This window comes from Acipenser ruthenus, chromosome 16 (genome assembly GCF_902713425.1).
Source record: "Acipenser ruthenus chromosome 16, fAciRut3.2 maternal haplotype, whole genome shotgun sequence".
Taxonomy (NCBI): domain Eukaryota; kingdom Metazoa; phylum Chordata; class Actinopteri; order Acipenseriformes; family Acipenseridae; genus Acipenser; species Acipenser ruthenus.
The window spans coordinates 5583543-5608540 of NC_081204.1; the positions used below are offsets into that span (position 1 = coordinate 5583543).

At 33.7% G+C, this 24998-nt stretch overlaps 1 protein-coding gene across 1 annotated transcript in view; it reads right to left on the reverse strand.

The window, feature by feature from the left end:
* The window catches only part of LOC117412539 (bis(5'-adenosyl)-triphosphatase-like), a 294642-nt gene that overhangs the window by 221923 nt on the left and 47721 nt on the right, over positions 1–24998 (reverse strand). Inside the window, exon 3 of the mRNA XM_058988557.1 lies at positions 177–298. Within this exon, the coding sequence (XP_058844540.1) occupies positions 177–282 (106 nt within the window). The 5' untranslated portion in view covers positions 283–298. The remainder of the gene's footprint in view (positions 1–176; positions 299–24998) is intronic.

Here is a 24998-nt window from a genome sequence, read left to right on the forward strand (position 1 = left end):
GAGCAACCACTGCTTGAATTTCTGCACCATCAGGCAGATAATGTTCTAGTGACTGTTGGAGAAACATGAAAGTAACATCTTACCTGAGCCTTGATTTGGAAAGGAAAGCCTGTCAGCCTTTAGCTGTCTTGATTGTTAGCAGATACTGGTTAAGCTGTGCTTTTAAAAAAGGATACGGCCAGGGACCACTGGTTTTCTGTTAACTAGAGCGAAAGACAATTCACTCTGAAGAAATACCGCTGATGCCTTTACTACATGTTGTCCAAAGCGAAACGTAGTCATGGTGATGTTTCAGGGCCTGAAAAAAAGAAATACAAATTCAAATTTGTGTGCTGGCCAGATCAATTCTTTGCCAGTGATGTGAGCTTTCTGACTAGGTTCTGAGATACTTTGATAATTCTCCTAAATAAGAATGATGAGGTAGATCACATTAGATGAGGGGCATATACTGCAATAACTGCCAGTGTGAAGAAGTACCCTACTATTTCTGGCCTGGAGACTTTGAAAGTGACAAACTCACCATTAGCACAGGAAATTCAACCAAATCTTACATCCATACAAGATATATACTTAAATTAAAGAAAAGCAATTCTAACAAGGAGGTCCCCGGTTCAAATCCTGGCTCACTCACTGACTCACTGTGAGACATTGAGCAAGTCACTTAACCTCCTTGTCTTTCGGGTGAGACTTTGTTGGAAGTGACTCTGCAGCTTATGCATAGTTCACACACCCTAGTCTCTGTAAGTCACCTTGGATAAAAGGGGTCTGCTAAATAAACAAATAATAATTTTAAAAAATTAATACCAATATTTAACATTAAAATTAATGAAATACCTAAAAATACCAAATAAAAATAAAGAAAATGCAAACCTGAGTATCTGTTTATCAATCATTTTTTATAGCGCTTTTCCTGTAGAACATCTAAAAGAGCTATACATAGCATTAAATACATCAGTAATTGTTAATATCCGATATTAAAAAAAAACACATAAACAAGTGGACTGACACTTCTCAATTTACTAATTCTTAAATTGAGTTGGCATTTCATTTCGACAAGTAGGTTCTCTTCATGCGAAGGTTCTTTTGCCTATCTTAGTCCTGCCTCAGATATAAACTGTCATTTCAAATTAGCCTAAAGGTGTTTGAAGTCTTAGTCAAGCGATCAATAAGACATTTGGATCCCATTTCAAGGACATGCTTACTCAGAAATGAGAACCAGTTCCTTTTTCTGTTCTAACTATTTGGCATCTTCCATCTCTGACAGAGGAGTTCACTGCTTAGCACCTGTCAAAAAAGTCAAGAGCTTCTGGTAGATGGTGTCAAAAATTGACTTGTGAGGTACACTGTCTCACTACAATGCCTGCCTATTGCAGTGATCTCTCTCTCCTATGTACTGCAATCTGTGCGTGTGTAAGTCTTGGCATTCACTTGATGAGGCAAGCTTTTAGTTGTCAAAAACATAAAATCAATTTTAAAAAAAAACTTTCTTTGGTGGGCTTGTATCTATGCATGCATGCAATAATAAGGTAATCGGTTTGGCCAGGCAGGATGTTATTATGATATTATTAATAATAATAATAATAATAATAATAATAATAATACATATTTCTGATTTAATAACAATGAGATCAGATTCAGACATAGGTCCGGCTTCTATCACTCTTTCTGAGAAACAACTTGGTCAAATGATTCAACAATGACATCGTGCCTAACCTAACCTTTTTACCCCAGTCCAGTGTGTGTTTGAGATAATTGCCTTTTTCCTCACAAAACAAATACATAATAATACTTTTCAAAACAAACAAAAAAATAAAAACGGCACTTTTATAGGGGTTTAAAGTCTTGCTTTTCAAACCTAAGCTTTCTCATCGTGATATTTAGGACACGTTTACTTTTTGAATATCACCACAAACTTCACGTTTGATGGGCTATAGTGAGATGGGCTATAGCAATCTAAGCAGTTTTTAACTGTCTTGCGTGTATTTCAGTATAAGTATATATGTTAAGTGGGCATTGAAACAGTTTATGGTAAACAAAGGACTTAAACAGAACGTGAATATACTTTTTATCACTAATGCGACTGTATAAACAAATAAACATTACATTCGTTTTCCAGGAAAATAAACCATGCACTGCTTTACCCTCAAGTGACATGAAATAATAATGCATATAAAACTTTGAAGCCAGTTTATTAGCCTCATAAAACTGCCTGGGTTAAATGTATATCTTATATTGAACGCTCTGGGACTTACTTTGAAGCAAGTACAAAGGCAAAGGATTCTCTTCTGAGAGAAACAACCATTAAAAAAACAACTATCATTAGACTTTGTTGCAAGAAGCTGCGAGTTGTTTCTTTCTTTTTTTAAACTGTTAAAATTATTTTATGCCCCTCACTCACAATGGGAAATCTGATTCTAGTTGTCCGTGTGCCTTATTTTGTTTGCTGAATTGTCAACTGGATATCATGCAAAAAAAATTTGCTAAATATTGACGTGTGTAAATACTCAGCTCATGCAATCACATTTTTTATGACATTTTATAATTTCTGCCATTTACAATTTAAAAGTTGAAACTTCATTTCTAAACTTTAATTGTGTTATGAATCTAATTCCGTTCATTTATATATACTTCCAAATGCTATTATATTGCCTATTCATTAAAAAGTTAATGGGGCAATATGTATTGCTTCTGCTACCCTATTCTAAAACAACCATTCAGTTTAATAATAGTTGATAGCAATGTTTTATTCAGTGAGGTATCGCCCGCAACAAACACTTAAACATGTCATTTGAAATTAAATAATTTAAAATGCCAGAAGAAACCTTCACATTTCATTGCAGCACCAGCCTTGTCACAAATATGACACCATGCTTCCCACGGTTACTTCATAAAGAAAACAGGTAATTAAATCATTGCAGTTCAAATGACTCAAATGTATTTATTTGTGTGTTCTATTGGGTTTGCTTTTTAGAAAAATGAACAAAAGGCTTACATATTGGTATGCCAAGTCACCTCTCCCTCACACATGCATTTTATAGAACTATAATACTTTCACTAGTAGAACAATGTCAATGATAATAATGTATAGTAATCTATACATCTGCCTTGAAAATAAAATCCAGGGTGTTAATATTGTACTACATAATTATTTTGCCCTTGTGCCTCACTACAAAAAATACATCATTGCACTCAAGAAGGTACAGCTAGGCTAATCCCAGGACTTAATGACATGAGCTATGAGGAAAGGTTACAAAAATGTAATCACTTCAGCCTAGAAAAAAGAAGGGAAAGAGGATACTTGAACAAAGTCTATAAAATGATAAATGGTATAGATAAAGTTAACCCAAGACTACTTCAAATTAAGCACAGAGAGTAGGAAGAGGGCATTGCTGAGAAAAAGGAAGTTTAGAACAGAAGGTAGGAAGCACCTTTTTACAGTGTGTGATAAATGCATGGACTAGCCTACCAGGTGATAGTAGGATCTAAAACACTGGGAACATGTAAAAAAAAAAAGAAAAACTCAATTTTCCTTTTAAGCTAGTTTCCCTAGTAGGGGGGAATGGTGTGCAATCAAGGGGAAAGTCGTGATGGGCTGAACGGCCTTTTCTGTTTTTATGACTCCATTAAAAAAAAATGGATCCCCTTGATGAGAACATGCTACTTCTCAACACCCTGATTGCCTGGTGTCACTCTCTGCCATGGCTGGGCAGTCCAGTATTCAATCAAAGAAATATCCTAACTTCACTACTCAACTTCGCTCTCCAGTTTTTTTAACACAATGATTTCACAAACAATAAACACAGCCTATTCATACCCAATTTGTGAATTTGTAAAGCATTTTCAACATTAATTGACACCTTTTCCAATCAGTGGGACCACTAAAATATTTTTTATAGTCAAAGTATAACAAAAAACATGACAGAATTTTACCCTATATCTGTAACTTGTGCGTTACCTGTGTTGGTCAGTGTATATCGGTACAGTTTGGTATGGGATTTTTACTCCAATTACAAGAAACACCCAACCTCTAACCTTTATCGGTTTCTGTGTCAAGATTCTGACCCAAGGTGTTTTTTTTTCCTACCAGGCAATAACCCTAGACAGAGATTCTAATGAAACATCTTTTTACATCTGACACTTTAAGCCCCAGGGTCAATCTTATCACCAAGAGCCATTGGTTTACACCTTCAGTCCTAACCAGGTATTGATTACAAATGTATCGTTAGCCAAACTGCAACCAGCTTCTCATAAAACAAATGGGAAAACAAGCAAGAAGCCCTGTGGCTGGACACAGCTATCAATCATGTGTATTCTGTGTGCAAGAAGGAAGCGATAAGGCAGAAAAAAGGCATGATCGCAGCTACATTAGATGCATACACTTTTATTGAACAAAAGGAAATGGATGTCAATATTATTTACAATTATGGAGGATTTAACCGTTACTCAGTAAATGTTTGGTTTTATTTAGGCAATTTCAAGTTATTAATAAAAGAGAATTAAACAAAATTATTACTATTATTATTATTGTTATTATTATTATTATTATATTTTTTAAACAGCAGAGAACAATGGCAGTTTATGAGTAAAGGAAACTGTAAAGGAAACTGATCATTTTAAATGCAGAAAGGTGTAATAAACTGACTCCATTGTGATTTAGCAGTTGGTTCAAACAATTTAATAAATATAAATCTATAAAGAGGGACCAACAAGTAGGATCCAGAATCCATAAACAGGAAAAAAGGGTTTTTATGCTGGGTTGTTTTTTGGATAATAATAATAATAATAATAATAATAATAATAATAATAATAATAATAATAATTGCATCAGTAATAAAACAAACTTAAATGAGATGGATGCAGTAATTGTATCAATTTAATATGCAATTAAAACCAAGATTAACACATAAAAAATATAATCTCAAGATTCATTGTGATTAATTTTTGTAATTGCTTGGCAGCCCTATATATATATATATGGGCAGCAGTGTGGAGTAGTGGTTAGGGCTCTGGACTCTTGACCGGAGAGTTGTGGGTTCAATCCCTGGTAGGGGACACTGCTGCTGAACCCTTGAGCAAGGTACTTTACCTAGATTGCTCCAGTAAAAAAAACCAACTGTATAAATGGGTAATTGTATCTAAAAAATAATGTGATATCTTGTAACAATTGTAAGTCGCCCTGGATAAGGGCGTCTGCTAAGAAAGAAATAATAATAATATATATATATATATATATATATATATATATATATATATATATATATATATATATATATATATATATATATATATTTCAAACTGTAACTGTTATTAATTGTATTTTTTTAAAGTAATAACTTACAATTTTGTTCAAGTAACTGTAATTACACACAACCCACACATAAATCCATTAATTCATGCCTGTTATAATTAAACAAGGTGCATGTTATTCTCTGATATATTATCATCAACATTCTTTATGTAACATACTACTGTTTTTAGAATAATAAGGACGTCAATTGCTGTCAATAATAGAAAAAAAAAATAGCCACACCTTCCCAGGCTTTGTTAAAAGTAAAATAATATGAAACTTAACATCAAAATAAAATGTTTCCTTTAAGCAACATTTGGTATTATAGGGTTACATATCAAATGACTGGCTGCGATTGATGCAGTAATTCCATCTCTGGGTTACTTTGGGTGGAAAAAATGAAAACCTGTTTATTTATAACACTATAAGATAGCCACGAGATATTACAGTATTACACTGTGACTGCATGATTAGTATGGATGGACTGTAACTGTATAACATCTGGACATAGAGTTCTGAAATACAGCAAATCTGCCTTGATTTTGATATATATATATATATATATGCCAGTCACTGGTAATGCACACTAACTTCTCTCAATACTTTGCCTTTACTGTGTGAACATTCAAAAACATGAACAGCTTTTATTCATCTATTTGGCCCCTGGTTCACTATGATTGCAATATACAGTACTGAGATGGATCAATATGTTGTTTAAAAAGACAACCGCTTTCAAAAATATAATAGGAGGCACCTCCAATGGAACGGTTGTGACAGATTTTGAAAGAAAACTGGGATTCTCTTTGCATCAGGTGTCATGCATGTTAGAGGTCCACAATGCAACAATACGTTTAGTCTGTTTTTTTGTAGTTTCTACTACTAAAATGTAATCGAGTCGTTTTAATCTTTCTTACAGTAGAACTGCAATTTCTAGATTCGCCATGGTACTGGCAGTAAAGGGACCAACACTGACAGATCTTGAAATGAAAATCCTGCTTCCGAAAAGCCTTCATGTTCTCAGAATTACCTTGCAAGTTGTGAATTTAACAGGAGACATATGATTTCTTTACATGACCATATGGCTTTACTCATTTTTTTTTAAAAAAGTATGTCATTATCCAAGCTGAACTGTCACATTTCAAAAAATGAAGTTGTGAGGAATGAATGGAAGTCAAAGCTGATAATTATATGAATTACCAAAACAGACACCCAAAATTGCTCTAAAGGAGTAAAAAAAAAAAAAAAAAAAAAAGGGATGAAACAGAAATAACTATATAGGCAAACCGTTCTACTAACTGTAAGTGGGACTGCTGGGGAGAGGCCAATTATGTGTGGTAATGCTTAAATAACAGTTCATAAAAAGTGAAAAGGGAGGCCCTGCTGGTCTGAATCCATTAATCCCTTACAATGCCTCAGAAGTTTTCAACTTTTTTTTTTTTTTTGTTAACAATACTAATACAACTATCTCAGAAGTAATGTGCAAACAATAACTGGTATAAGCTTTTCATGCAGTCTATGTCACATCATACTCACTGTATTATGTGAAATTCTCATTCACAATAAACATAGTGACAATAATTTTTTGTGCAAAACAAAGATCAGAAAGAGTAAGCTCTAAAATAGTAAGACAAAGACAGATGATTCAGTAACAGGTTACTTCACTGACTCTATAAATTAACTAGAGACCCTACATTATAGGCATAAATGATTCTAACTCCCTGTATGATAATTCAATTCAAAAGGTATATGTGTTTTTGTTAGGAAATAGTTTTAGATTTAACATTCATGTTCCAGGGTAGCAACATATTTTTAAATGGCCAAAGAAATCTGTAGTTTAAGCTGGTTACACCCAGCCTGAAAAATGACTCCCAACGCAGGATTCTCCCATACAGAGATACAGGACAAAGTATTTTCCTATTTCTATCACTGGTGTAACTCTAGCGAAGTGCTGCCTCCATGCCAGAAAGAGTTTATACAGTGTACTGAACAGAACAAAAACACTCTCCCTCTAAATTTGAATCTCGCTCAATTCTAGTTTTATATCCCTGAAGCCATAAAGTATTTAGCTGGGACTTTGGAGTTTCAATTTCTGGTTGGTAGATGGCAACAGTTTTTCAGCCCTTGATAACTCAATGGTATTCTCAACAGGGTGTATGAACAGTAGGTACAGTACTTTCATAAGTATATTAATACAGAATCATAATACAATGGAAAACAAGCTAACTATTGTGTTTTATTTCCATAATAGTAGATGGGTATTGATCAATCACTTAAGACTTTATTAGGCTCCACTCTAGTTCTCTTCCAAGCAAAATAATAGCAAGCTTTTGTTGCTAATCTCACACACAAATACAATTTGTTATTACTGAATGTTAAAGTAATCATTCTGTCTGAGCAATAAGAATCAATAAGAATCAGCTTTACTTTGTACTATGGAGAAGCTCAGGCCTTTCCTCATGGCATGAAACAGCCCAGTTGTCCGCTTGATTCTGATGGTTACAGATGTACAAAGAGCAATCTCTCTGATAAATGGAAAAGTGAAAAGAGCTGCTTTCAGAAAATGAAAGTGTATTCCAGGGGGATATGCCATACAGGGGCTCCTATTGCTACTCTTTTTCATTCCAAGGGTTTTGGAAGTCAATCCAGACGTTATTTAGGACAAGCCAGGGTAAACGCATTACAGAACCTTCCCTTCCCCGACACTCAGAGATGCGTTGGCTGCTTCAATTACAACCCCGAGCAGTTTAAATGATATCTCTTGTGCCATAATCTAGATTGCTTTTCACAACACAAAACAACACAGCAGAACCACGTGAAGTGCTAAAAGGAAGAGCTAGCTTTCATAGCTTGCTTACACAGTAGTGTACATGTTATTTTGATTCCTGAGATATAATTTGCATTGCATATGTGGACACATGGCACAACGGCTTCTACGAACCATTGCAAACATACAAGTTAAAAAGCTATTAGTGTCTAAACATTCCATAATAACTGACTGCTTTAGAATGTTCTTTAGCTCTGTTACACTAGTATTATTAAAGCCCAAATAGAACCATGGACTTTGTAAAATAATACATCTATATATATTAAATCCCTACAAATAATTGTCCTGGTGCTATGTTTATTCTGACTAGTCTCTCACTGAGAAAGAAACCTCAATAATACAGAACACTGAGATGTCTATCAGCTAATTTCACAGACCCTGTCTAGAACTGATTTTGGACTACCTTACCTTACCTTACCTTACTTAAAGTTGTCGAAGATTAGTGACAACTAATGTACTTTAGAGTACTATAATCTGTCAAGGGTCATTTAATCTGTAGTATTTTGTATTTAATTATATCCTGATTTAACTATCACTGACACTGTTATCTGCGCCGTTATTGAATCGTATTTTGTCATATACTTGTACTTGCTAGAACCGAAGTGATTGTATTTAACTGTGATCTGTGAAACCAGCCATAAATGTTATATGAGCTATAATTGAATTGTGGGAGGAAGAAAACGAAATCTAGGTTGAAGGTACTTTTAGATTTGGCATTACAAGCTTGTAATGTCACTGCAAATTTAGCTAAAGGGTCAAGTCTAACCTTTAAAAGTGCAGTAACAAATTCTTAACTAAGCAGCCTGCTGGGTTAATGTAAGCACTTAATTATGCATTTTTGTTTGCTTAGGATAGTAAAGTTAAATGGAGCGCAATACAAAACATTTAAGTTTCAAGTGTATGCACAATGGTACGTTTTTAAAATGTCAGTGGGTGACTTGATATGAAAGGGCCATCAGACCAATGGGTTCTTTACCATTTCTTACTGAACACTGTGGCATTATGAACTGGATTAAGATGAGATCACTCATCTTACCCAAACATACAATATCAAAGTCTTACGTAAAGAAAATACAGTAGGTGTATTTATGCTGGTAAATACATATTTGCAAAGATGCTCATGAAAACGACTGTAAAGCAGTATCTATCCAAACAAAAAAGAGGAGTATGCCAAGTAATGATCTAATGCATTTTCAATTCTTCCACTGAAAATACACCACAGACAGCTGAATTAAAAATAGTAATTTCACAATGTATCCAGGGTAGCCAGGGTTTATTCACCAGCAAATACAATCAAGGAAAATAACTCAATGTTTTACTCAAAATAAATGGCAGTTAATCTCTAATTTGTTCCTGGATTATTTATTTATTTCAATACAATCCTTTAGACACAGTCTCCACTAGAACATGTTTTTCATATAAAAATCAATAGCCATTAAGAAAGAATAAAACAAACCTTAAATAAGTCAATTTCAAGTGCTTTACAATAATAGTTCCAATCATTTTTCAAGTTGAAAAGACTGCATTATCCTGCAGTCCATTTTAATTCAATAGCATTTTATAATAATATGATATCTTGTATAAGGGCATCTGTTAGGAAATAAATAATAATAATAATAATAATAATAATAATAATAATAATAATAATAATAATAATAATAATAATTGCAATGGATGCCTCTACTGTCTAGGAGCAGAGTAGATCATTTAAAGTGTGAAAGTTCAAGAAACAGGAGGAGTATCTTAAAAAATATAAAAAAATAAAAAATAATCACTATCCCAAGCATGTTTTTTTATGTTGGCAGAATCTTTACTGCCCAAGAAAGACTACATGCCCAGTTAAATGAACGCCTACAGATGTGTGTACTCAACAAAATTGAACAAATCAACCATAGCAACCTCATATTACAAGACCGCATATGCTCTGTATGTCAGTGAGGTCAGGTTTCTTTTGGGAAACAGTATAATAAAAAAGGCCAAACAGACGTTTAAAAAAAAACACTGATTCCTATAATATCAAGAATGGCCAAGTTCTCAGTACATTATACGAGGTATTACGTTTCAAAGCAACCACACTATTGGATTTTTATTTTAAATAATATTCATTTTGTTCATGTTTATATTCCTTCAGTCTAAGTATCCATTTTAATAGTGATTCCTTAATAACAACGGCTATTGTATAATAATGATATAAATATATATATAAATGCATCATATTCTTTGTGGCATGTCCAATTGCAAACCAAAACCGATTACAAAAATAAATACACTGTGTCTGTTATCCATTCCTACATATGCAAGGCAACACATTATCATGCAGACCCACCTGAATGAAGGTTTTAGGGATTACACCTCTGGAACATTGAAAACAATAACACAAATAACTGCTCCTTTTAGTCTGAAAGCCCTTTCATAATACCATTAACATGTGCTGTATCTTCCATACACCCTTGCGTAAATGAATAATACAAGGATGTTGTTGATGAAAATCCTGATGTACACACACAGTGGAGATTTTTTTTTTTAACAAGGCATTCATATCTTTGACACCTCTAGCTGACATAATTGCCACTAATGGTGCTTTTCTTCCATATCAAAAATGTAAAAAGACAAGGATTTGTTCAAAAGCAGGAAACACAGATGAACTCTAAATAATGTAAATGCCACAGCCTTCCATTTACTTTTCTGCAAGGTTAATGTGGTGAGCCTCATTGATGCCACAGACTACAGGATTTGTTTCTAGTGGTTGGCCTTCAGTCCCCTCTTACAATCTTGAGATAAAATAAGTGTGAGTATAAATAAAGGAGCTTTTCATAGAAATGTGTAGGCAGTGTCAGGATTACTCCAATTGGAGATATTATCATGCCATTGGATGAAATGAACTATTATCAGTAGTTTACTGAAACATACAAGCAAGGACTTTTCTTGGCAATGGCCCAACACAAAAAACACAGTCCAACCTGCCTTTAGACAGTTATTAGCAGGTGATATGCATCAATCCTTTAGTACAGTGGTTAAGAAGCTTCCTGAGAAACCACATGGTTGCTGGTTCACATCCAGCTTCCAACGGTTGCATTCAGTCAAAGGCGAATTCATAAATATGTTTATTCTTCCTAAACAATCTTACAAAGTAGCCTCATCTGAAAATGTGGAGTTGTATTTCATGCATATACTGTATTGCTTTTTCTAATAACTGTAGATCTTCTGCTTGTATAATTAATCATTAAAATGTGTCAATACTGGACATACAGACCTTGCTGATGATGGCTCAAATCAATTCCAAAAAAAATGTTACTATATTTCACTATAATATCTATTTGATGAATACATTAAATATTTTAAACCTGGAAATATAATATTATGACACTTGTCTTTTAAAGATCATTTGGTTCACTCATCCTGATTGATTGTTTCAGAGGTCACTTTTTTGGACTGATTTACTTGGCTTCTACTCAAGCAGTTCTAATGCCAGGAAAAAGAAAACACTGTTAATGTTATGAAACAAGAATTCTGAAAGCACCTCTTTCATACATACATGAGTCCATTGAGAGTCCAGAGTTCTGTTCTTTTTTCATGTAAAATACATTCTGAAAAGATAAAACCCACAGTCCCAAATACCTTGAGCACTTAGAAATGTTTTTCTATTCAACCTTTAATCCTGTGTTTCCATATATTGCTAATAGTTCCCTCCACTGATAGTGAATAGTTTGTCTCATTTGACTAAAAAGTGTAGAAAATCACCATGTCTGGGTTTTTTGTTTTGTTTCCTCACTATTTTTATGGTATTTATTTATTTTGGAGGTCACATGAGGCAGGCTGCACTTGCAGTTCTTCAACAAAATCTACAAACGTATTGTAAACCCAGTTTAAGAAAACTGAACGATACCAATAATCGCACAAGGCCAAACTGGTACACTGAGAGAAACATTTAAAAATACCCTCCTATATTTTAATATTAATTAGATCATTTGAATTTTGAAGGAGAATTTCACTAAAAGAAAACTACATTCAAACCCAAATTGGTCAAAAGGTATTAGCAAAATGCCTTGGCAAAAAGATGACTTGTTTTTATTTTTGCACGTACACCAAGCCAATGATCCATATTATCAAACTGTTTAATTTATTAAGTTATTTAACAACAGTCAAAAATGGTTTGACCATTTTCCTCTTAGCACAGATTCTCTCTCAAACAAAGGATACTGATATACCCAATTACAACTCAAATTATCATCTTAAACATGTAGTGTCAGCAAACAGTACTGTCTCTTGAATTTCATTAACAGCAGAAACAAAATTACATGAGACAAGTAACCAGAGAAAAGGGCAACAGAATTAGCTCAAGAAGATTAAATCTTTGGTCAAATAGCTGTATCCACATTCCAGGAGGCCTCAGAGGGTTTTCTGTAAGGCCATTGATTATTTTGTCATTGTAACCTTTAAACTGTAATTGAAGATGTGTGGCTACAACAAATTTCCATTTGCACTGAAATCTTAGAATTCCTGACCTTCACATAGTACTTCCTAAAATTCATGACTCTAGGTACACATCTGTCAAACTGTTCAACAGCAAATAAGAAGAATGCAATGCTTTACAATGGTATAACGAGACTGGAATAGTTCTTTCCTGCAATACATGCATTAATGAGCATTTTGGTATAAGCATGAAAGTTATCTTAACTAATGTATCATTCCTGTTGTTTAGATTCACTTTGTTTCATTTTCTGTTATAAATAAATAACCCACCCTAATATAGTTCTCAGAATCATGTCTAGCCTTCAAGTGCATCTGATTCACCAAAGTGTACACATATAATGATAAGTCTTATGATAGAATTTCCTCTTGATAACATGTAATTCATTTTAATAATATTAGCCCACTTTACTGAAAGCACATACATAATACATATTTAAGTTATTTGTGTCCAACAAGTAAGTATTAAAATCCAGATTTAAGCTCAATCCTTTCTGGTATGAAAATACACACCTGAACAAAATTGACACCTGACTAATCTCCTGTCACCCTGAATAAAGACTTTAAAACAGTATCATTTTTCAGCTGAAAATACAGATGGTTTTCTCTGTGAATCGATGCTTAGGTTGTTAATGGTTTTATTGGTTTTAGTGTTGAGCTTGCTGGGAAAAAAAAGTTTCTTCAAATAAAAGTGAGTTATTTTTACAAATCTATATTGGCTCAAAAAAGACTGCTTTGGTGTATACAGTTACTGTATGGCCAAAAGTTTTGCAGCACCCTATAGAATTAACACATTTTGCTTCATAAAATCAAACGAAACCTGCTGAATAATGTTACATTGACATATTGAATTACATACTGCTTTATAGTTTTAATTAAAAAATGTGACATTTCATGAAATACATATACTACTATTATGGCTTCCGGTAGATTTTTGCAATATAAATTTTGTGGTTTCTTTGATTACATGAAGTTAAATAAAATATCTAAATTATGTTTACAGTTTATTTTTATTATGTCTCAAACTAAAATTCTAGGTGATGCAAAACTTATGGCCATAGCTGTACTGTAAGTGGTTATCTTCTCTTCTCAATATTGTTCCTTGCAATTCACAAACAAGCCAATCAACCGAAGATTATTTATTTTGATTCCATATTCCATGATTAAAAGTTCAGCTTTAAAGAAAAATGACAGTCCCTTTATGGGGCCTAGCTTATTTGTATATTTTTCCTCTGTGTAACCTTTTTTTTTATACTTCCAATTTACCTTTAAAGGACTTGGATGAAAGAGACATGTGCGAAAAATAAGGACTGTTAAAAATAACTTTCCAAACTAATACAGTCTGCTTTAATAAACTACAGGTATATCAATTCCCAGTGTACTATGATAATATCAACTATTAAACAGAAGACGACTAAGAAAAGATTCTTGTTAAAGTCCCTCATCAGAGCAGTTGTTCGGTTGTACCTGATTTATCATGTTAGGTCTCTGAAGAGTTTTGAAGAAAAGGAGAGGGGTTATCTTTCAAAAACTTTGCCATCAAAGTTAGTATAAAATAGGCTGGAACAATTGAATCTCTGAAGACTGCTTACCAGCTTTCTCAATTCTCCCGAAAGAATGTTCGTTATATATAAATCAAAATTTTTGGAAAAAGAGGTCCTTATTCCCACTATGAATGCCAGCTAGGATAGAATCCAGGCTCTCAACAGCACAGGGTCACAATGTGCATTATGCAGAAATGCAAATGTATGCAGCTGTGCTGCTATTGGTTTCCTTTCTTTTAATTTGGTGTGTGTCATTTAGACGATGAGGGAAATGAATCCCAGATATTATTTCATAGATGTATTCCTCCCCAGCAATATCTGCTGCATTCTTGGGCTGTGTTTCATAGAGATAAATGCAAAGGAAAATGATTAACAACCCTTGACATTGGAATATAAAATGTCCTTCATACATGTCTAATGCTCCAACCACCTTTCGTATTTCAAACGGGAATTTGAATTGCAAAACAACACAGAGATACAAGGAAATTAGACTGAAAAGTGGTTTTCATTGTTATACTGAAAAGGGGAAAAAATGAAATATGTACAATGTAACACTGCTTATAATAGGTTTGTATTGTGCTATCTATTGCCTCTCTCTTAAGTGGCTCCCTTTACTAGACGGCTAATTAATAAATGTACTTCAAACCAAACTTTCACTTCGGAATAACATGTAATATATGCACCAATATCCTATTATCCCTTTAGCTTGGCTGTTTTGTATTAAAATGTGCTTGTTTGTGTAACAATATTGTTTGAAGAGAACAATGCTAAGTATGCTCTTATTAAACATATAAGTGAGCAATATGTTACTAAAATGATAAATTAAAAAAAAAAGGATTTTATTTGATGCTAGAAAAAAAAGCTTTACTTGTGGTTAAGGTACACAAAAAGGTACATGACAGACAAAGAAGGTAAAATAATAAATCAATAAATAAAGCAAACATGTCAGACATTTGTTATCATCTACAAAGCACCACACTGTAAAAAATACAAATAAATAAATAATAAAATATTACATAAAAAAATGGAAGTACTTCATTAAAAGTAATATACCACAAAACACCACCCTTGGAGTTACACCACCATGGAGAAAATGGAAATTATTAGGCTACATACGAAGAAGATATTAACAGATGAAAGTTTATACATCCAACGTAAGTAAACTAAACTAGTATTCAAATTGCATTTACGAAATGAAGGTATCATTTCCGGTGACTCAGCATACACAATGGCAAAGACAATACCAAACTGTAAACCTCATTTATACATCTCCGTCACATAAATGAAATGTGTACGCATCACAAAAAGAGACTCACACAGAAAGAGACTCACACAGATTTTTTTGCACAACAGATGTTATAAAAAAAAAAATTGAACATGTATTTTTATTTAAAATGTACATGGTACTGCAGCTACTCTAAAACATTTTGTTTTGTTTATATCTGCCGTTTCTCAATGTACATTCAGCCCATACTGAATACAAAGCTCCAGATTTTATCACAAATTATTTAATATTGTTTTGTCTTTTTATTTTACCAGTAAAAGGCTAATTTGAAGCACTGAAGCTGCACAGTATTTGAAAAATGATTCAAGGAGTCACTAAATCAAGTCCCTCCAGTCCCTTTCCTCTGCAGTTCTTAAGACCCTGAAAACACTCTTTGTACTGAATGGTTTTCAATCTCAGGTACCCTTGTCATGCATTTATCTGTACCATTCTCAAAGCAGGGGGTTAGAATGCATTCTCTCTGAGATTTTTCAGTGGGCCAATCGCTTCTGAGTTTATGTCATTATCATGACAGAATTGGCATACAAAAAAAAGAAATTAAATAAAGAAAACAAGAGTAATTTTTATAATCCTGTCCATTCTCACAAGGTCATTCCAGGCCATGGCCTGAAATTATGATGTGGTTTGGATCTGTCAAACTTAATGGGAACATTGAACGTTCAGAAATATTTGTTCTAAATGAGCTGCCTAGTAAATAATGTATAAGATACTGGAAAGAACCCAATTATAATCAGGATTTAAGCCTATACCATCTACAGCGAGAATGTGTTATAGTACAACTGCAGAGAGGGGTCATTCAAAGACCTTTAACACAGCTCCCTGAAGTACAGCATCAAGAAGATCAGCTCCAGCAAAGGACCTTTCCATGCAAGTGTGCTGCTTCTGTGAATTAAATATTTAGAATTTGCATGCAAATTGACTAACTTTTCAGTTTCCAGGGATCCATGGGATGTCTTCTCTGTTGCTAAGCTACTCTTTGCAGTAATGAAAGGAGACTCTCTATTGGTTGGTGCCCATTGTCAAGTTATGGTATGAACTGTGTAAGTGTTGAAGGATTTCTGGAACAAAAGTGTTTTGACGCTGACTTTTTACGCTGGCGTAACCATTTTTCCAAGGTAACTATTTATTCAGGCAGAGCTGGATCCCTCGCTGCATCCCTGCTAAAGCTCTTCTGTAAAGTGTACCGTAACTGCTTTTCCCACTCTGACTCCCTGAGTCATCGAAACAGAAGTATTTTGGAGCCATATAAGAATGCACTGCTGAGCCATGTTACACGTATAAACTGTTATTACAGGGAGAGTATCTTGCCATGGCAGACAGGCAGTCCCAATCGAAAATGTAGTTCTCTAATGCCTTGTGGGAAATCTAGACTGGTGATACTGTAGTTACAGTATATATCAGAAGGGGTTATGTGCAAAGATGTGAAGTGTATTAAAACACCTGGCATGCACCTTGTGTTTCTTTGTTTTTGATGTATGTTAAAAGAAGACGTACCTTATTAATATAGACAAATGCCTAACCTTCCACGAAATAGACCCAGTGGCTAAACCCAGATATAGGTCCTGCAAAGAGGATATCTTGTGGGATTGGAGCTGTATACATAATACACCAGCAGGCTGTCAATAACAGAATCCCTGTCCAAACACAGTATAATCCTATATACAAGTGACTAGCCAACAACCTGATAAACTGTGCAACCATGGCAACCACGTTGCTGTTGTTTGGATACCAGATAATCTGTGGTATGCTTTACCATCTCTGTGAGGATACACAGTACTCTTCAGCATGTCGTTAAAAAGAAACTCGATTAGCACAATTGGCAGAAATACAATATATCCCTTCAAAAACTAAATACTAGAGAGGATTTCTCTCTACATCAAACAACTATGTCTGTTTACAAAAAGAAAAAAGAAATACTGTCGAGCAGTCATAGTCAGGAGATTGTTTCAGAGGAACAAAACTGTACACTTAGATTGCAAATGTGAAGGGAGCTGTTTCTTGTTTAGTTGCTCATTTTGTGTTAATAATTAGTTAATATACAGTAATTAATTTATAAACTAATATGTGAAGGTATAAAAAGATATTTTAAAAGTACCTTTAAACAAATGTAACCCCTTTTCAAATTATATGATTGGTCTGAAGTTGACAGGCATCTGTTTGTTGTTTGCTGAATATTTGAGTTGGGCTTTTTTTATTAGTTTATAAATAGACTACCATTAACAAAAATGAACACCATGTGTTAATGTATAAGTGGCCATTCGTATGACAGCCCTTCCACTCTTGCAGTGGCTTCAAATAGTTAAACAGGGATAGGGGAAATCTATCCCAAAATGCCCACACTACAGTTACGCACTACAGTTTACACACAAAGGTATTGATAAAGACTCCACTTGGAAACATTTTAGTGCAGTATATTATGAAGAGAAAGGTAGAAATCCAAGGTCACAAGGGGGATATATCATTATTAAATAGATTCTTACAATAACTAATTAGTATGGAAATAAAATAAGAAAATAAAAGCAAAAAAAAAAAAACATTGGGTGCAAACTTGCTTTGGACTTAAAATGCTACTACTATAGCCAATTAAATCAAGTATGTGGTGTTCTAACCAAGTAGAAAAAATGTATATATATTGCTAAGCTAAAGGTGAAATTGACTTTGCAATTATGATGGAAACCTCAGTGCTGAACAAAGCAACAGAATAACCTGAAGGCACAGTAGGTCACACACCTCCGCAGAGGCTCTACATTTGCACAGCTTCCTAAGAGAAAGTTTCAGTCTCTAATGAAACAAGGTATATAGAGTCTGGGATAACTAACCTTCATTCAATTTTTATTGAGAAAATCTAAAACCCTGATCACAGACCAATCTACAGATATGTTCCAAGCACCCATTTTCCACAGTGTATTTTCTCCCCATAATGTATGGTAAAAACAAGTATATGAAATGCATTTTACATTAAATGAACCTCCTCTAATTACACAGAATAAGTATATGTGTGTGTGTGTGTGTGTGTGTTTGAGATTTGTGATGGTGGATCCAACAAATATAAAACCACTATATTTTAAATATCTTCTAAATACCTTAAGTACCAAGACAGGGATTTCTTGAATTGCTGCCAATTCAAATTAATGGGAATTGACAGCTTGGTTTCCTTAATGATTGCATCAACTAATTAAGAGCTGAAGTCTTTGTTCATTGACTTTCAAGTACATCATCTGCTCATAGATGCACTAATCATCTGAGCAACCTTCGGTGTTCTACAGATTCTATTACATTACCTAAGAATAGAACTGCCTGCCTCAGATACACCCCTGCATTCTTATACCTGGGCTTGTGCAAAGCCTAGTTCTGTCCAAGCAGAAAATTAACAAATTGTTCCCTTTAAGGTAATGTCTTCCTTCATCATAAGTAACTCATTAAATACAAATACTGCTGACGTGCATTAATTTGAAAGATCTGTAAGCAGTGAGCACTTAAAGTCCACCTGCCACAGAAAAAAAAAAAAAAAAAAAAAAACACTTTGTATTATTCGCCTTTGTGATGATTTATTTTGAACAAAACAGAGGTTAAAAACAACTCACATTTGCTCTAGTAATAAATTGTTTTTCTCAGTAACTGTCACAATCAAGCCCACAAAAGCTTGAACATTGAACAACTCATTAGTAACTATCATGGCAATTATACACAGATGGATCTTGCTATGAGTCATAACACAGGGTATATTATGTACAATGCACTCTGACAATTTGATTTGATCTACATTTAATTGGGAAAATATGAGTTATAAGAACACAACAAATGGTTTTATTATCCCTGTATTAACATAAATCAGTCATATTTTCTAAGCAAAAAATAACATGTTGACAGGTGGTGGTACTCTATGCTTTTTACAGCAGAAGTAGGGACCTTGTGCTATGCTTGGCTTGAACCTGAGGAAAATCATGCAATGTCCTTGAGGAAATTGAGCCATCGTAATGGAATTAACCAGTTTCTGTTGGAATGGAAGATTTGCAGTAACTCATTGGAATGAAGACTTGTAGTAACTCAGCCAGCTTAAAATAATACAAATCCAGTCCTTATTTAGTATTCAGTGTGAACCCTAGTGTGGTAAAATTAGCTTAAAACAGCAATTTCTTATCATGGTAAATATCCTCTTTTTTCCATGTATTTATTTTACCATGCTCTGATTTACTAGCTCATCTGTAGTTCATTCTCTGTAATTGCTTCATGTCAATAGAGAAAATTGGAATTGATGAGAAAAAAAAATCAGAAACATGAGGAAGCATTTAAAAAAAAAAAAAAAAAAATATATATATATATATATATATATATATATATATATATATATATATATATATATATATATATATACACACACACACACACACACACGCATACTTACATATATATATACACACATACATAAAGCTATGGCCAAAAGTTTTGCATCACTTGGAATTTTGGGATTGAGACAAATTATATATCAAAGAAACTACAAAATGATATCAAAAGTCTACTGAAAGCCATATTAGTAGTACAGTATTTTACGTTAGATTTTGAAATTTTTGAAATTTTTCAATTTTTGTCTGTTTTTTGTTACGTATATGGAAAATTACAAAGTGGTATGTAATTCAATATGTTAACATAACATTATTCAGCAGGTTTCATTCGACTTTATGAAGCAAAATGTGTTCATTCTGTAGGGTGATGCAAAACTTTTGTCCATAGGTGTAGTTTGAAGATTAGCTCACGTTCCTTTTGTTATATAACAAAGTATGCCAAGCCTAATAGTTCCTGATGATGGAATAGAGCCTATGTCAGCGTATGTATTATTTTACAAGAACGTGAAGTACATGGAACTATTCCTTTAAACTGTCCAATGTATTTAGCTTTGGAAAGCAGGCCTGTGTGAATACTCAATTACAATTCATAAAGAATATTACATTAAATAAAACAGAAATAAAAGCAAACTGAAGCAGAACATGCAATTTCAAAGAAAAAAAACATAAAAAGAACAGTAGATACTATAATAAGACCAGACAAGGACAAAAAGTAATAGCACATACTATTTTTTCTCATTTCAGATTAATAAGAATACACAGTCCCATGTAAAATTATGTAGATGACTTATCGTCTCCAAAAAGAAATGATAACTTGCAATCTTTTTTGAGCCATTTGAAAAATCTAATTGAGTTCATGATTGAATTTGAGAATTTTTTTAATCTTCTCTAGTGTCTTGCAAGTAAATTACAAAAGGTTTGTCTGCATACTGTATATGAAGTAGTCTTGAGGTTAGATGCTTTTACTCTCCTTCGAGCAGACGGCTGCATGAGCTGCAATTGGTGTCAAAGGATTTTCTGTAGCAGTCCACTCAAACATGTGTTTATGATAGCTCTCGGATTCCTGACTCATGGGTTCAGTGGTTCTGAATCACAAGACATAACACACAAAAAAGGGTTCACAAAAGTAAACATACTTTAAATTAAATATTAATACACAACAGTTAACCCCTTTTCACAGGCATCTTTTTGATACATCCCGTGTGCTCCCTCCACCCACTCAACCACCTCTCTCCACTACACTTGTCTCTTTAAAATCAAGGACCTTCAGGAAAGTGAGATATTCTTAACCTGGTATTCTCTGCAACTACAGTTATACAACACACGACAATACGTTTTATAATATGGTCCATAAATCAATGACATTGAAGAGTGTATTCGAAGGACACAGACCCCATTCCCTCACACAGCCACACCAGAAAACTGTAACCTTGTCTCACTATACATTCCACAAGGGCATTGTAAAGAGGATGACCGATTTCCCATGCTTGCTCAATTTAAGATCTGATTAACTGGTTAACCACAAGAGGATTAAAAAAAAAAACGTTGAGTTCCAAACTGATCAATAACAACAAAAAAACACTGCCTTGAGTATGACATGAATTTCTGTTGTTTTGTCTTCTAACAGAGACCTAAAGGATCTATATATGCCTCTGTCATTTCCTATGCCCATTCATCTTTTGATTTTTCCAACAGAAAGCCGGAACAACTCTTTAATCTTCATTTTATCTAGCTGGAATTTGTTCAAATAAACGGGAAGGAAATTGTTGTGCCGTGCCAGAGATATATTGAAGTGCTTATTGATGCAATCAATTCATTAACATGTATTTGTTTTATTTTATGTTTCCTTCACTATTCCAATGGCATTGTGTGGCTAAAACTAATATGATACAGTATTTTATCTAAGGAACTCTATGGCTTCAAAGCAGAAATCCACCCCTGCACCACCCCCTTCAAGCTTTTCTGCAATCAAATTCTGGTGATGAGTTTCTAAAGTGTAGGCAGCAGCCTGTGACATATGAAACAGATTTAGCCTGGGAGTGCTGGGAGAACAATACTGTATGAAACACACCTGCTGCCATAAAAACCATTACTTTCTTATGTTTGTTTTATAGGAAGTCTTAAGATTGATAGGTAACTTCACGGGATATACTGTGCAATTAAAAAAGTAACTAGTGCTCTCAAAATCTGTTAACTGGATGCTTTGTAAATGTGAATTTAACCCGATCATTAGGTTTTGTGTTTAAACATTAATAATATACACTGTTTGTTTGTTATTTTAAAATGATGACTTATATTTTGTCTAATGAAGTTCTGGTTTACAGTGATTTCTAGGTAATCTGAGAGATGCATTCTCTTTGTTTAAAACATGGCAAACATTGTTTCATGCAAAGGATAGATGTGACCGCAACAACTTGATTTAACAATATTGGCAAAAGGTTTTCAGCAGTAAAAAAAAATTGCATTTGGACAAAAGTCTAGGCAGATAATGCCCTAAGTGTTTTGGTCAGATATGATCAAGTTCTATGATCCTACACTGCTAACAATGCTTGATTTACAGACAGCACTCTACTGTCTGTTCCAATATTGCATTTAAAACGTTGTCTTATTTTGCTCTCAAGATCTTAGAGTTTGGCTTGAACAGAAGAGCCTATTGTAACCGATTAAAACTGAAGTCTTCATCCGAGAAAAGGTTTTAATAAAGATTACTACACTGGATGACTTTAAAAAGGCAGACAAAAAAAAAGATGACAGAATAACCAGGCTACCATAACAGACAAATGGAATAAAAATCATGCTTTCAAATGTAAAATGTGTCCCGAGTTATCATTTCACCATTTCAATCTGTGTTGGGTGAAACAAGCAAATCAACATGTATTATGCACATTACACTGTCTTCATCCACCTCCAAAGATTAAAAAAAAATGCAAAAGTGAACACGCATGCAATATGCATTATAACCTTGAAGTTAAAGCGAACAAAAAACAGAATGCCATTACATTTAGTACACTGCTTCTGTGTAATCTTACCATTTACTAATTTGCACTTTTTCCCTGGAATAAAAATGTCAGAAAGTCAATTACATGAGATGATAGCATCTCTTAATATCCTTTTGCATTTGTAGAGTCTTGCAAATGTCCTCAACCTTTGTTGTATTAAAGAATTAAAAGAGTAAATGCCTTTTTTGTATCACAGCTGAGAACCTCTCCAGTAATACCTTGGTATTAAGAGATACACTACATTTGCATTTATATTCAACAAGAACTCAATGTTCTTTTGATCACAAAAGATGAGAATATTTTAATCCAGGACTGTAGCTTTTCAGGGGGATAACAGTGAGATGAAAGTTTAATATATTCAGTCATTAATTACATGGTTTTGTGAGGAACTGAATTTTTGTGTTGTGTAAGCCTCACATCAATAAAAACGGCAAAAGCATTTTCACAGTGTGTTACCATGTGTAAATTAGGAAATGTGTATTGATTTAATTAAAACATGACATGTGTATTTGTAAAGCATACATAATGTTAATAGGCTTGAAGAGCATTTTACCCCCAGTATGAAAGCACTTGTTTTTCAATAGGAGAAAAGAAGGCATGAATTAAGGACCGCTAATACATAACTATTCCCCAATACCTTTATGAGAAGTTTCAAGTTTCCACAGCACAGAAACAGCACCTTTAAATGCGGTCAGCAATCTGCTTATGGTCTCATTCTCTTGTATTGCATTTATACACTGGAGTGGACATAATACTTTACTTCCGCAGTGGTTAGTCATTTTATCACAGGATAACAGGATTTGGAATCCCAATGAACGGAAGAGATTCCACTTGTACAGAATACCCAACCAATACAATGCCAGCCATCAAAGTGCAACTTAAAATAACACAACTTGTAGTAAAAAAAAACTCCAGGAATCAAAATGTACCTGCTCACCGCACTAGGAGTAATTTGCCATTCAAATACTGCCATCTTGCCAGTGTAGGAGAATGACACTCAGGTTAGCTTTTTTCTAAAATAACTAGTAATTATATCAGTTCTTAAAATATATCTTTACTGTCCTGACCACAGCCGAGAATAAAAGGATAAAGGCAAAATAAAACATAAAAGATTATATCCAGTCGACAAAGCAACAGTTACTGTATTATAATGTTGTAGCCTTAAAAATAATAAACATTTATAAAAAATAAAAAAAACGTTGTTCAGTTTTATTTCTATCTGCCACAATAGACATACATATACTTTAGGGATGCTTTTCAGAGTTTATTTATATTTGAATAATTCAAACATGTGTTTGTAAGTCTTTTTTTCTAGGATTATAGTAACGTTACTGTAATATAAATTTTTTTTAAAAAAAAATGAATGAATGAATAAATATCCTACACAAAATGTCAGAATGACAGTTGGGAAGGACCAGGCTTCTGGTTAGGAAAAGGGCAGGAGATGACAACCAAACTCGGGTTCAGACCTCAGCTCACAACCAGAGAGCTATTGCTATTTAATTTACTGTATACTGTAGGCATTTTACAAAGGTTTTAAAATGTTTTAATGGTGTCTAAAATACAAAAATGAAACATGTCTTAAAGGGATAGTTTCTTTCTCCCAGGTGACACTGCTGCACATGACACCAGGCAGACCTGAGACTGCCAAACATGAAAACAATACCACCAAGCTTCGTGATAGATCTCAGTTGCCCGAAGCAGTTTAGAATAACAAAAAAAGTACTGAAAGTTATTATCTGTGAAAATAGGAAACAGCACAGCAAGGTCCAATACATCTTACCGGTATTGTTATAAATTATATGGACATGACACTGACTCGAAGTCAAAAACTGTTTTGAAAATCAATTGTGTTCTGCAGCTGACAGCTGATAAATCAGGGGGAACAATTACTGATCTCCTTCAGTAGATTAAACAGTTGGTTCAACAAACCTCAAAAAAAAAAAAATTAACATTCATCAAGGTTTTTGTTATGACCATCATTAAATACATATATTTATGCAACCGATTCATATCCGAGTTTAAAGCTAGCAAGTAATTATGATTACAATCTCAATTAGCATATGGTATGAGGCAATTACATAATATCTGTGATGCCTCCTAATTAGTTGTAAAACTTCTTGATTAAAATAAAAGAAAGAGCAATGACATTCTATTTTGACTACAAAGCTTTCAAAAGGGGCCCTACAGGAATATCCAGAGGCATCAGATATGCAAAGTTAGGTCACCCTGCTTCTATATAATAC